Below are 12859 nucleotides of genomic sequence, written 5' to 3'. Positions count from 1 at the left end.
GGAGGCATCTAGGCAGTGGTACCAGGTCCTGGGCTCGTTGCATGAGTTAGCCGTTTGAAACCTGGGACTTATTCAGGGATGCTTGGCTCAATCTGGGAGGAGGGGACTGGACCTGCCTGGACTGAGTCTATCAGGTCGATCCCAGTCCTCGGGGGAGACCTTGATCTGGAGGAGGTGGGAATGGGGGGTGGGCTGGGGGGAAGGGGAGGGGGGCAGGAAGAGAGAGAACAAGGGAATCTGTGGCTATTATGTAGAACTGAATAGTATTGTAAAATAAACAAAAAAAAAATATTTATTCCTCTTAGGCATGGTGGTACATGCCTTTAGTCCCAGCACTTGGGAGGCAGAGACGGCCAAATCTCTGAGTTCGAGGTCAGCCTGGTCTACACAGTGAGTTCTAGAGGCAGATAAGGCTTTACACAATGAGTCCCTATTTCAAAACCAAAAATTATTCCTGGTGTGCAAAGGTATATCAATATTTGAAATTGATGAATATATTCAGTAACATTAATAAAGATATGATCATAAGAATAAATGAAAATTATGACAATATGCAATATTCATGACAAGAACTTTTAACAAAGTAGGTACAGTAAGAAACTTTACTAAACAAGAATATTTTCAGGGGGCTGGAGAGATAGCTCAGTAGTTAAGAGCAGTTATTGCTCTTGAAGACGACCTAGATTCTATTCCCAGGTACCACATGGCAGCTCTCAACTGTCTGTAACTCCAATCCCAGGGGATCTGATACCCTGTTCTGGCTTCTGTGGATACCAGGCACACACATAGTGCACACACATATGTGCAGGCCAAACACTCATATACATATAATAAATAAAATAAAAATATTTTCCAAGCTGGGCGGTGGTGGCGCACGCCTTTAATCCCAGCACTCGGGAGGCAGAGCCAGGCGGATCTCTGTGATTTCGAGGCCAGCCTGGGCTACCAAGTGAGTTCCAGGAAAGGCGCAAAGCTACACAGAGAAACCCTGTCTCAAAAAAACCAAAAAAAAAAAAAAATATATTTTCCAAGCTGTTCATAATGGTGTATACCTGTAACCCCAGTTCTTGGGAGGCTGGGGCGAGAGGATTCTCAAAAGCAAGCAAGCGAACAAAATAAAGAAGAAAAAAAAAGCCTAGAATTAACCTCATACTTAATGGTGAGAAACACAATACCTTAGTCCAAGACTGCAAAACTAGGGTGAAGATCTTCCCTTCTCATTATTACTACTCAACATTTTACTATAAGTCCTGTCTAAACCCAGTAAGACAAGAAAATAAAAGGAAACAGACAAACTAAACAAGAACAAATAGACAAACTAAACAAGAACAAAATTTTCTTTGCAAATGAAAAGACCAAAAGGGGGAAAAAACCTAACCCAAACAAATACTGGAAGTGTCAAGGGCCCATACAATCACTATGGAATATGAGGGATAAGGGTATAGAGCAAAAGAGAATTTAACAACAGTGAACTTATTTCCTCTTAAATATTAGTAAGGACCAGCCTTAATAATCTTCTTCCCAGGGGCTCAGAAGAGAAGCTACGAACGGCACAAATTATTCAGGAAAAGAATCTAAGTACATCGAGCTCTTAGTCCATCTACTTTATTCCTCTGGGATAAAGTTCTATCTTCTCAGCTTCAGTTCTGTTCTTATGCCTCGCTCCTTTCTTGCCTGATTTCTCTCTACATTTATCTGCTGTCCTCTAAGTTCTATCTTAATTCTCTCATCTTAGCCCCACCCCCTTTTAGGTCTTTCTCATCCATCTATTTCTTTCCCATCTCAGCCTCTCTCCCATCTCCTTCTTCCCCATCTGGCTCTTCCTCATCTTCCACCTCGTTCCTCTAGTACTCTCTTTTAGCCCTTCAACCTAGTTCTTCCCCATCTCAGTTTGGTCCTCTCCAGTTCTTACCCATCTAGTTCTTCCCTTCTCTTTTCTCTTCTCTGTCTAGTCCTTCTTTGAAAATAAAACTGCCCTTTTATCTCTTTGGCCCCTATCTCTCCAGGCTATCCCTGCTCCTGCTGTTTCTGGCAAGTGGGCTTGGTCGCTAGGCAACTTGGCTAGGCAACTTCCATCACAGCTAGATGCACCTGTCAGTTGGAACCCTTTAGTTCTGAGTTAAGTGTTAAGGGTGGATCTAAAACTAGAGATAAGACTGTGGAAAGGAGAAAGGTAAACTTACTTAGCACATCCACCAGGACTTCTTAATCAGATAGTCTGGATGCTTAAGTCTGTTCTTAGAGAATACAGAGATATCTCTGATAAGATACTTTCATCCATCCAAGGATAGTCCTGGCCAGATGCTGCTAATGACAATAATTACAGGAAGGCCTGAAATTAGGAATCCTGGCTATGTTACTGCTCAGAAGGTTATCTAAATATTCCTTTAGTAGAAGGGAAATTGTGCCCAAAGAATGATGGAAAAGCTACAATAGCACATGAGAAATTCATAGTAGGAAACAGCTGACAATCAAAAGCCAGTATCACCAAGACTCCTTGAGCCTCAGCTTGACCTCTGGAAGGGCCATGGCTTCTTCCAGATATTAGCCTGTCATAATCAGCTGAAATCCCACTTTATATATTTTTGCAGCTTGCAGCAATTCCCTGCGGAAATTCTGCTTGGCAAAGGAACAACAAATGGCTTCTGTCAAAGCCCAAAGAACTGTGCAGTACCAGCAGAGAACCCCAATGCACACTACAGACATCAGTTAAGAATAAACTGTCTAGCTGGGCACACTTTTAGTACCAGCACTCAGCAAGCAAAGGCAGCCAGATCTCTGTGAGGTAGAGGCCAGCCTTGCCTACATAATGAGACCATAACTTAAAAATAACAACAGCCAAAAAACAAACAAACAAACAAACCCACACACAAAAAAACCATCAGCATTGTCCATCACTTGTTTCAAATGTACCTTATTCGTTCAAGATAATAATAATAGGGAAAATGTGGAGGAAGAACCAGATTTCAAAATGCTAACTTTACTATTTGCCTAATTTTCTATAAATCTAAAACTATTATAAAAACAAAGTACTAATTTTTATAATTACAACAGGAAGATAGCTCAGTCAGTCAAGTCACCACAAAGAACTGAGTTTGATGCCCAGAACTGATGTACAAAAGCCAGGCCCTGTACCAGTGCACCTGTGCACTCAGGAAGTAGAAACAAGTGAATCCTTGGAGCTCAGTGACCAACTGGCCTGTTCTAATCAATAAGTCCCAGGCTAGGGTGTTGTGGAGTACTTATTTACACTATAAAGACATGTCTCTGCCTACATTAATAAACAGCTAAATGCCCAATAGCTAGACAGGAGAGATTAGGTGGGACTTCTGGAGACAGAGAGAATGCTGGGAAGAAAAGAGGCAGAGAGATGCCAGTGATACACCGAACAAGTCAGATATATTGTACAGAAAAGAGGTAACCAAGCCATATGGCAAAATGAAGACTAATAAAAGAAGGTTAATTAAGTTATAAGAGCTAGCTGGGAGCAAGCCTACACTAAAGGCAAGCTTTCATAATTAATAATAAGTCTCTGTGACATTATTTTCAGGATGGTAGTCCAAAAATGTCTGACAAAAAAGTATTACTACACTAGTGAGAGACCCTATCTTAAATAACATGGTGGTCAGTGCCTGAAGAATAACATCTGAAGTTGAATTCTGATATGTACACCTGCCCACATACCTGCCCCTATACACACACTAACATGCACACATACATACATATACATGTTCACAAAAAGGCAACAGAGGTACATATAGAAGTTAAAATACAAAGCAACTGAGAACTACCAAAGTAAGCACCTCATTAAAATAATACTAAGCTGAAAGGAGGAGAGGATGGTCAAGTTCTAATGAATATGAGATCACCCCAAAATTCAAGTTTTCTGTGTAAATAATTATGTGAACAATTCTTATAATACATCTTAATAAGACAAATTTATCACATCACTATCATCAACTTCCTTAATGTATCTTACAGGTTTTGTCCTATGATATATAACAGCTGTTAGTCTTTATTGCTGCAAATGATGTAGACTACCCATTGGCAAGAGAACAGACCATAGATAACCATGACGCCCTATAACCTACATCTCAGGTCAGCTGACATTTCACTAAAAGTGTATCAGCAGGAAGATTCTTCTATCTTGTAAAACAAAATAAAGTACTAAACACTGGGGTTAAAGGGAAAAGAAATTGAAGTAGTGATACTTGGGAGGAAAAGGATTATTTAAGTTGTCTAACAGTGATCTATAGAACTAACATTTATCTCTTCACTCATGTTATTTGCATCCAGGACTCTACAGTGAGGTTCTGACAAACAGCATATAATATTAATCCATTTGAGCACTCTGTTTCATTTAAGACTTTAATTCTTTTACATTTAATGATTTTTAAGATTTGTTTTATGTATATGAGTATTTTGCCAGGGTATGTGTACATACACCACGTGCATACCTGCAGAGATCAGAAGTGGGCACTGGGTTCTCTGGACTGGAATGAGCTATTACATGGATACATGAAACCAAATCCAGTGCTCTGAGAAATACTCAGTACTCTTTACTGCTGACCCATTCCTCCAGCCCTACATTTAATTACTGATGGGGAAGGATTTACCGATTGCCACTTGGTCAAATGTTTCCTATTTGTCTTGCAGTTCTTTAGTTTCTTCTCCTTCTCTTCCCTTTTCCATTTAAAAATGCTTTGAATGGGTTTCATTTCCTATTTCTTTGTCTACCATTGCTAGGATTTTGGGGGAGTGTGGTTGCCATGTCATTTACATAAAATATTGTGTGATATTATGATACATACATACTGGTTTTCATTCATGATTACTGATTTATAAACACTTTATCAAAGCAAGCTGCAGAAACTCAGAATACGTTATAATTCCTTTCTGATCCCAATGCTAAAGAGTCTAAAGAGGGAGGCTCTTGTGGACACCCCTCACCAACTCCACTGGTGATCTTATGTATGCAATGACGTCTCCATAAAGACCAAAGTGACTAGGTTCAGAGAACTTCTGGGAAGCTGAGTATGTTACAGCAAGGAGAAAGCTGATTAAGAACTCATCCATGCAAAACCCCAAATGGAAAGAACCTCCTGCACCTATCCTCCTTGCAGACTTCATCCTAGTATCTCTTCATTGAGCTATTTATTTTTACTCTTCAAAACAGCCTTTGCAATAAACTGGTAAATGTAAGTACAGTGCTTCTCTGAGTTTTGTGAGCCACTGTAGCAAGTCAATGAAACCTGAGGAGGAGGTTATAGGAATCTCAATTTTAATTTTATTAATGTTTTTATTTTTCAATTAAAATATAATCATATCATTTCCCTTTTCTCCCTCTAATCCCTCCCATGTACCCCACCTTCCCTTGCTCACCCTCAAAATCATGACCTCCTTCTTACTGTTACACTTATACACACACATATACAATCTGCTCAGTCATTTTAGTGTTACTTGAATGCATATGATTTAAGGGCTGGCCACTTGATACTGGATAACCAATTATGGGGCTCACCCTTTGGAGAAGACTGATTCTCCCTTTCTCAGCACAAATCTCAATTTTCTTATCAGCTAACAGGTTCTGAAGGCCTCAGATTTGCAACTTCACCTAAAGTAGAAATTTTGGGGACTGAACTTGGAAGCTGTGTGCTGTGGGATGTCCTGTATGCTGTGAATATATAATGCTATGATTGATTGATAAATAAAACGCTGATTGGCCAGTAACCAGGCAGGAAGGATAGTATAGGCGGGACAAGGAGAGAGGAGAATGCTGGGTGGAAGAAGGCTGAGTTGAGGAGAAGCATGATGTAAGATACCAGTGAGCCACGAGGCACGTGGCAACTTATAGATTAATAAATAGGTTAATATAAGATATAAGAACAGATAGCAAGAGGCCTGCCACGGCCATACAGTGTATAAGTAATATAAGTCTCTGTGTGTTTAATTGGGCCTGAGTGGTTACAGGAGCCAGGTGGACACAGGAATACCCAGTTACAGCTGTGGATCCAGTGCTATCTTCAAACAGTGTGAGAAGTGAATTCAGTTAGAGAAAACACAATGTGTGTCTGTTTGCTTGATTATAGAGAGAAATACACGCAGCAGTTAAAAACACAGATTATGAGAATGAATCATCAAAGAGCCATTTGATATGTTGTATATAGAAAACCCACCTTAAATATAACATCAGTTCTAGATTAGGAAGATATACATGACTGACATGAGTGAAAGGAAAATCAGTCCATTAATTTTGGACGCTAGAGTGAGAGAATTTTCAAGGCTAAGAAGGAGGGTAGCATTGATTCCACAAGAAAGACACAAGAGTCTGATCTGTCAAAACTAACAAGATTGCCAAGAGACATGCATGAATCCAGACAGTTCAAGACTTCAATAGTCCTCACGAGAAACAGAGATCCAGAAAGCAGAACACCTGCTGAACTGAACAGCTTCATCAATAAACTGCATACATTTAATATCTATGGCCTGCTGTGTGCAGCACCAGAAGAATACTGAATCATCTGAATAACTATGGAGTTACAGCAAGACAGACTACATTCTGGCCCACAAGACACAGTTTAACAAATTTCAAGTGTAGAAAATACAGTATCTGTTCTTAATCCACAATCCAATTAAACTAGAAATAACCAATTGAAAAAGAGCTGAAAAATACTAAAATATTTTGAGATATTAAACAACACACTAAGTAACACATGGGTCAAAGACAGTAACTCAAGAGAAATTTTTAAATATTTTAAACTAAATGAAAATGAAAATACAGCTTATGAAAATTTGTAAGACACATGACAGTGCTTATAAAGAGGGGTAATAGCACATTATTTTAGCTTTGAAAATGTGAAGTTCCAGCATCAAAATTCTGCTGATTATCAGTTAACTGAGATTTAACGTTTTAGTACTCAGAGGTTCAGCTGTGAGCTTGAGATGTTGCTTAGTGCTCAGACCACGTGCCTGGCATGTGTAAGACAACACTGCAAAGAAAGGAAAAACTAACTCCACATGTTCACCTTAGGGAGTGTGGAGCAGGGATGCGGATCACCAACCGGAAAAAGACCCAAATTCAAAACATGCTCTCTGCTGAGAGGCTACCACTTTGCACCATTATAATGTGGAAAACTACAAGACAATTGAGTGTTGTCAGGGAGCATGTGCAATCCTGAAAAGCCAACATCCACATAGCCACACACGGACCAGCACTCCTTCTTCCTCTCATCCACACTCTTTTCTTTCACCTGTCCTTCTCCGTATTTCTCTCCAGCTCATGATTCTACCATACAAGTTAGTTCTTCACCTGTGCTACTCTCACTGAGTCCTCTTAAAGCATAACGATTATTAACTTAGTCTTTCTGACTATGTATCCAGAGAAGAAATGGTTTTGTGCAATTAGTATCTCCTAGTCACAATGTCCAGTCGGGATGTGAGTGGGGGGTTGTGCCCAGTCTTATTGTATTTTGTTAGAACATGATCAGTGGCTATCCCTGAGAGGTCTTTTTTTTTTTTTAAAGGGAAACAAAGGAGGAGTTGATCTCGGGGAGAGGGAAAGTGTGGGGAGGGAATGGGGAGAATGGAAAGTGTGGTGTCAGGATGTAATGTATGAGACAAGAATGAAAGTTAAAACAACAACAAAACAACCAATCTCAAAATCAAAAAATTCCCCAAATCACCATTGTCTAATAATTTACATATCAAATAACAGTATTACTTGGTGATGTAAATACTACTTAGCATTAAAAAATACAAAAATGGAAATTAAAACAATACTCACAAAAACATTTCATTATGGAAATATCTTGTAATATTTTTATTTGAATGCTCCCATATAATAATGTATTTACCTGGCAAAAACTTCAAAGTCTGCAGCATCTGTCTTTCCTGAGAGAAATCCACCATTAAATGTGTCATGTTGTCACTGACTTTTGGTTTCAAAGAAAGGCGAAAGGCTGAAGCCATTGTGACTCTATGGTAAACACAAATATACTTTTTAAAATAAATGAATGAAAAGGAACACATTTTACATAATTTATAAAATTAAGATAAAAATTATTTTACTTAGTGAACGTAGAAACTGTAACAAAGGCCAAATAGAAATTTGCTTTGTCTTTTGAAAATTGAATCAAAAGCTGAAATTCCAGTCAATTGTATAAAATGTCATAGGTAGATGGATGTCACAATAAACAATATCAAATATAAATACTGTTTACAAGATCCCACTCATCTGAGTCTCTGTATATAGTTTCACTGACATCCTAATGCTAGCCTCATTCATTTTCACCAAACAATGAACCTCTTTCAAACATTCTTCCAGGTACTGCTATACCATGTGCTCTCAACAAAGGTAGAGGCAGAAGGACCTGACATTATATACTGCAAAACCTGCTAAAGACAGACCATGAATGACCAAGAAGAGAACTGAGATCATTAACAGTGAGTTCCACACTACTAAAACGCCATTCTCATCTATCAACATCAACTACATAGAAAGACACTATGAGAAGCAGTCTAGTAGATCTCTATGTCATTAAATAAGTATTCAATAAACACTCAGATAAATGTGAAGTAAAATACAAAATAAGAATCAAGCCAAATCAGAACTTACTATATCAAAAGTATGGGAGAAAGTTCTTAATAAAACTGAAAATTAAAAGAAACTCATATGCTGATTTAAAAAAGGAAAGCCACTTAAATGTGCCTATTTGTATCTGCTTCTCCTCAACTATCCAAATGAGTGAATTCCTTTTTCCACACACAAAAAAGAAAAGAAACTCTTATTCAATTAAAGTGTGACTTAATCATAAATTTCATTATTTTCATGTTACAGCAAATTTCTACAAATATCACAGTCAGTCCTGTAATACCCTTGGAGAAAAATAGAAAGATACAGAAGTACTATTCACCAGTGTTCTCTTCCTACTACACAGTTTGAGAGAGAATATAAAGAGAGCTACAGGAACAAAGGGAACACCAGGCCTAGTCAACTGGATCTGCCACCAAGAGATCAACGGGATGAAGGATGGTAAACTTGCTGATGTTTAAAACAAAGTAATCACTGTAATATAACAATGAAAAAGCAACAATTATTTAGCTTATCAATAAAAAGTACAATAATGATTCAGTTCATGGGGAAGGCACTCACACACTTCAGAAACCAAATGTGTACTGTATCCTCCACATGCACAGCACTAAGCTATTGGTTCTCAAAGAATCTCAAAGGATTTCTAGTATGCTGGTAAGTTAGAATGAAGACTCGGCTCTACATGTGCTGTTCTGTACAGCCCTGAGTATCATTTAAGAGTACTAGAGAATGACATTAAGATGAAATAGTTCGTAGATGCTCAATTAGTGAATGAGTTTGAACTTCATTGGTTTCTTCTATACCCAATGAACTAATTGTTTAATGAAAAATGCTGAAATATACAAAATCTATAAAAATTTGACATAATCAACAATAAACACAAAGAAAACAAATGCCCCCAAAATGTAGTAGAAATGAAAACTTAAAAACGTGTATGAATTGTCAGACAGTGGTGGCACACACCTTTAACCCCAGAACTCAGGAGGCAGAGGCAGGTAGATCTCTGTGAGTTTGAGGCCAGCTTGGTCTACAGAGCGAGTTCTAGGGAAGCCAAGCCTACACAGAGAAACCCTGTCTCAAAAAAAAGCAAAAACCAAAACAATCCAAAAAAAAAAAAAAAACTTAGGCGAATCATTCAGAGGTACAATATTTTAAAAAAGCTGTATTTATTTTTAAACTGAATATATTTAGACAAGTTAGCCTTAAAGTACAAACTGAAACTCTAAAATTGATAAGACCTTCTCAAACCATGCTGCTCTGATGTTTTAATTCATTTTGATTTCTTAGATTCTTTCTGATAGTAGCAGCTGAATTAAGACTCTTTCCTCTCAGAGTTATTACTGTCATGAGAAAATAATTACAAAATGAATGAGCACATTAATCAAGTTTTTTTAAAAAAAAATAGGCCAAGACCAAGAAATGCTCTGTGGGTAGCCAAACTAAGAAAACAGTGTAGGCTTTAAGTAAAATGGAAGAAACGGACTCCGACTCCTGTGATGCCTGGATCCTGATGCAATCCCATCGAGGGGCTGATGGAGAAAGAGGCAAAGCTGGGACCGTTCATGCAGAGAAGACATCAAAGCTGGCACTGAAACTCAACTCTGACAAACCAACCTGAACAGACGTCATCGAGAGTAAAGATGGGAGCCGAGGAAGCACAGAAACAGAATCATGAAATGAAGGAGGATTTGACCAAGTTTCTCAAGATTCTTTGGACAACACAAAACCTGGTTAGGAATTGATTTCTAAAGCAGACAATTCAGGAATCACAGTGGGATGTAATGGAGTAATAGCTAGCAAGGAGCAATAATCTAGCCTGGGTGTGGGAGGCTTGTTCCTGGACCGTACCAAGGACTTTGCTCTCACCCATTCCTCACATAGTTCTTTTCACTGAGCACATACTATGGACCTACAGTCCTGCCTACTTGAAACCTGAGGCAGGAAGCATGCTTGGACCCAGAGTTCAGGGCCAGTCTAGAAAACAGTGAAAAGCATTTCTTAGAACAGCAACAAACCCTAGTGACTGCCCTATATCCAGCTCTTAGCAGAAGGAGCTCCATCATTAGCCACCTCACAATAGAAATCTACAGAAATGGACATTAGTGTTTGTGCTAAGAATGCTTTGACACTATGCAAATCTTGTCCCCTCTCCTCCCTCATCAGCCACAAAAGAAACATAGTTGACAATTGCTCCAAATGAACAAGGGACACTGGTTTTCACACAATCCATGAGTATTTCTGTGAATTAACCTGATGAATAAACTGATCTAGACTTGAAGAGACTGAGAGTTGTGCCTGTCAGAGACTCTTAGGATCATGAGATAAAAACCTTAAGTTACAAACTACAGACAATGCTCAGTGACTAGGCAGGCAGGTCAGTGACACTCCAAATGTCACTTCAGCTCCTTGAACACTCACACATTGTTCCAGCAAGTACTAAATGCCTTTTTATAGTCCCACTCTACAATGAGAGACACCTTCTAAGCCAAGGCACTTAATAGTTTTCCTGAGTTTTTCCCACAGGATAAACAAGGTGGTGGTGGCATTAGAAGAAGAAAGAGGTGGCACCAGAACAGGACAGAGAACACAAAGGTGTTAACCAGGACAGCCGTGAAGAGCCTCAGCTCCCGCAGACACTTGGCAGCATTGGGCTTCTCTAAAAACCAGATCCATTTACATTTAAAATCAGCAGCAAAAACTGCATCCCAGCAAGATGTATTTTAAGTTATTCAAAAAAGATCACTATTCAATACTAAACTAATTAAGAACTATTCTAAAAATAAAGCTAACTATAATATTAAACCAGAAATGAAATTCTCTTAGAAATATATAATTTTCACAACTTAAAATGTGACCTTAAAAAGTTTTCTGGTCATTCTAAGATATACAGAGAGCACATTTTCTTTTCCTTGTATGTAACTATTACATATTGTTACTTTCATCAACAGAATTCTAAGAAAAATGGTTTCTGAATTTCATTTCTGACTTCAATATTGACAAATAAAAAATGTAGGTTTTATACCATACCTATCCTTGATCTGTCTGGCAGCCTTGGAGCCAATCAGGGAGAAGAGAAAGAAGGTAGTTAGTGCTTTTCATGCAAGTTCAATGGCAGTGACATGCAAGAAAAGTTAGCATATAAACCCTGAAACAGATTAGTTCATAATTCATCAAAACATCAATGACAGGAAATCTATATAGTTCATGTAAGCTTGATAAAGTGATGTTAGGACCATAGTAGAATAGAGACCCCTACATCAATCACCATAAAAGGAGGAAAATTTAACATTTCAACTAATTTCATGGAACTATAATTGTATTTTTTAACATAAGATTATCAAAATACCCTTCCCTTTTATTCAGTCTGCTAGTCTTATAGACACACATGTCTACATATCCCAATAGTTTTGAGGTCGATGAAAGCTTCCCTGCTGGCATCCAGAACTAGACTGTGGGTTCTAGTCTTCACTCCCAAGAATGAGTTCTAAGAGCAGAGATTCAGACAAGGAGATGTGAGAAGCATCTCTTCCAAGTGGGTCTCTCCTTCAGGAGGGTCACAGAAGCTAGCAACTCATACCTAGTGTATGTATCTTCTGTCTTTGTTTTTAGAAAATGGAAATACAAGTTTAGGAAGAGTTCACAGTCATTATCTGGTACTATACAGTCAGAGAACAATGAAATCACACAAAGCCATTGCCTCTTTATATATGAATGAAATACAATATATCCAACAAAAGATTTTGTTCCATGCTAACAGCATAGTTAACAATCACAGCAGATAAAGATGGCTGTTTTGCTAGCATACAGCCTGGTACACAGTAATACTTAATAACTGAGTACAGTTGAATTTAAATTACATGTATACAGCATTGCTTCTGTTTCTTCTTTCCTTCAGTCCTAACATTGTTTCTACTTGCTACAGGTCATTTTTTATACCCAGCCTCAGATACTTTGGCTTGAACAAAAGAACTGAGATTTGATACAGATCACAGCATGCTGTTACAGCTCCAGCATTATCAGTAATCAACTCTGTGGCCTTGTATATTAACCATTTTATTTCTCTACTAAGGAATTTGGGTTCTTAACGTTTTTACATCAAAAAAAAAATCCTTTTGAAGGTCCACATACTACGGCCAACCCAAGGTGGTGGCTCTCCAAACTCCTTAGGTCACGAGCCTAGTTTGGCACAGTCCCTTTGAAAGGAGTGCTACATTAGTCAACTATTATCTTGGTTTAGGAAAGCACTGTCAGGAGGCTGGAATTAAAAAC

At 38.3% G+C, this 12859-nt stretch overlaps 1 protein-coding gene across 9 annotated transcripts in view; it reads right to left on the bottom strand.

Annotated features, from left to right (window-relative positions):
• Fsd1l (fibronectin type III and SPRY domain containing 1 like) overlaps positions 1-12859 on the bottom strand; it is a 68403-nt gene that overhangs the window by 30188 nt on the left and 25356 nt on the right. For 6 of the 9 annotated variants that reach the window (XR_013049109.1, XM_076564213.1, XM_076564214.1 and 3 more), the window contains one exon: positions 7854-7975. Coding sequence is in view for 8 of the 9 variants with exons in the window: in XM_076564213.1 (XP_076420328.1) it covers positions 7854-7975 (122 nt within the window). In the remaining variant the exon portion in view is untranslated. Of the gene's footprint in view, positions 1-7853; positions 7976-11617; positions 11641-12859 lie in introns of all 9 variants that reach the window. The other 3 variants (XM_006995106.4, XM_006995107.4, XM_015988634.3) reach the window with 1 other exon arrangement.

This window comes from Peromyscus maniculatus, chromosome 2 (genome assembly GCF_049852395.1).
Source record: "Peromyscus maniculatus bairdii isolate BWxNUB_F1_BW_parent chromosome 2, HU_Pman_BW_mat_3.1, whole genome shotgun sequence".
Lineage (NCBI taxonomy): Eukaryota > Metazoa > Chordata > Mammalia > Rodentia > Cricetidae > Peromyscus > Peromyscus maniculatus.
This window is presented reverse-complemented; position numbering and strand designations above follow the sequence as displayed.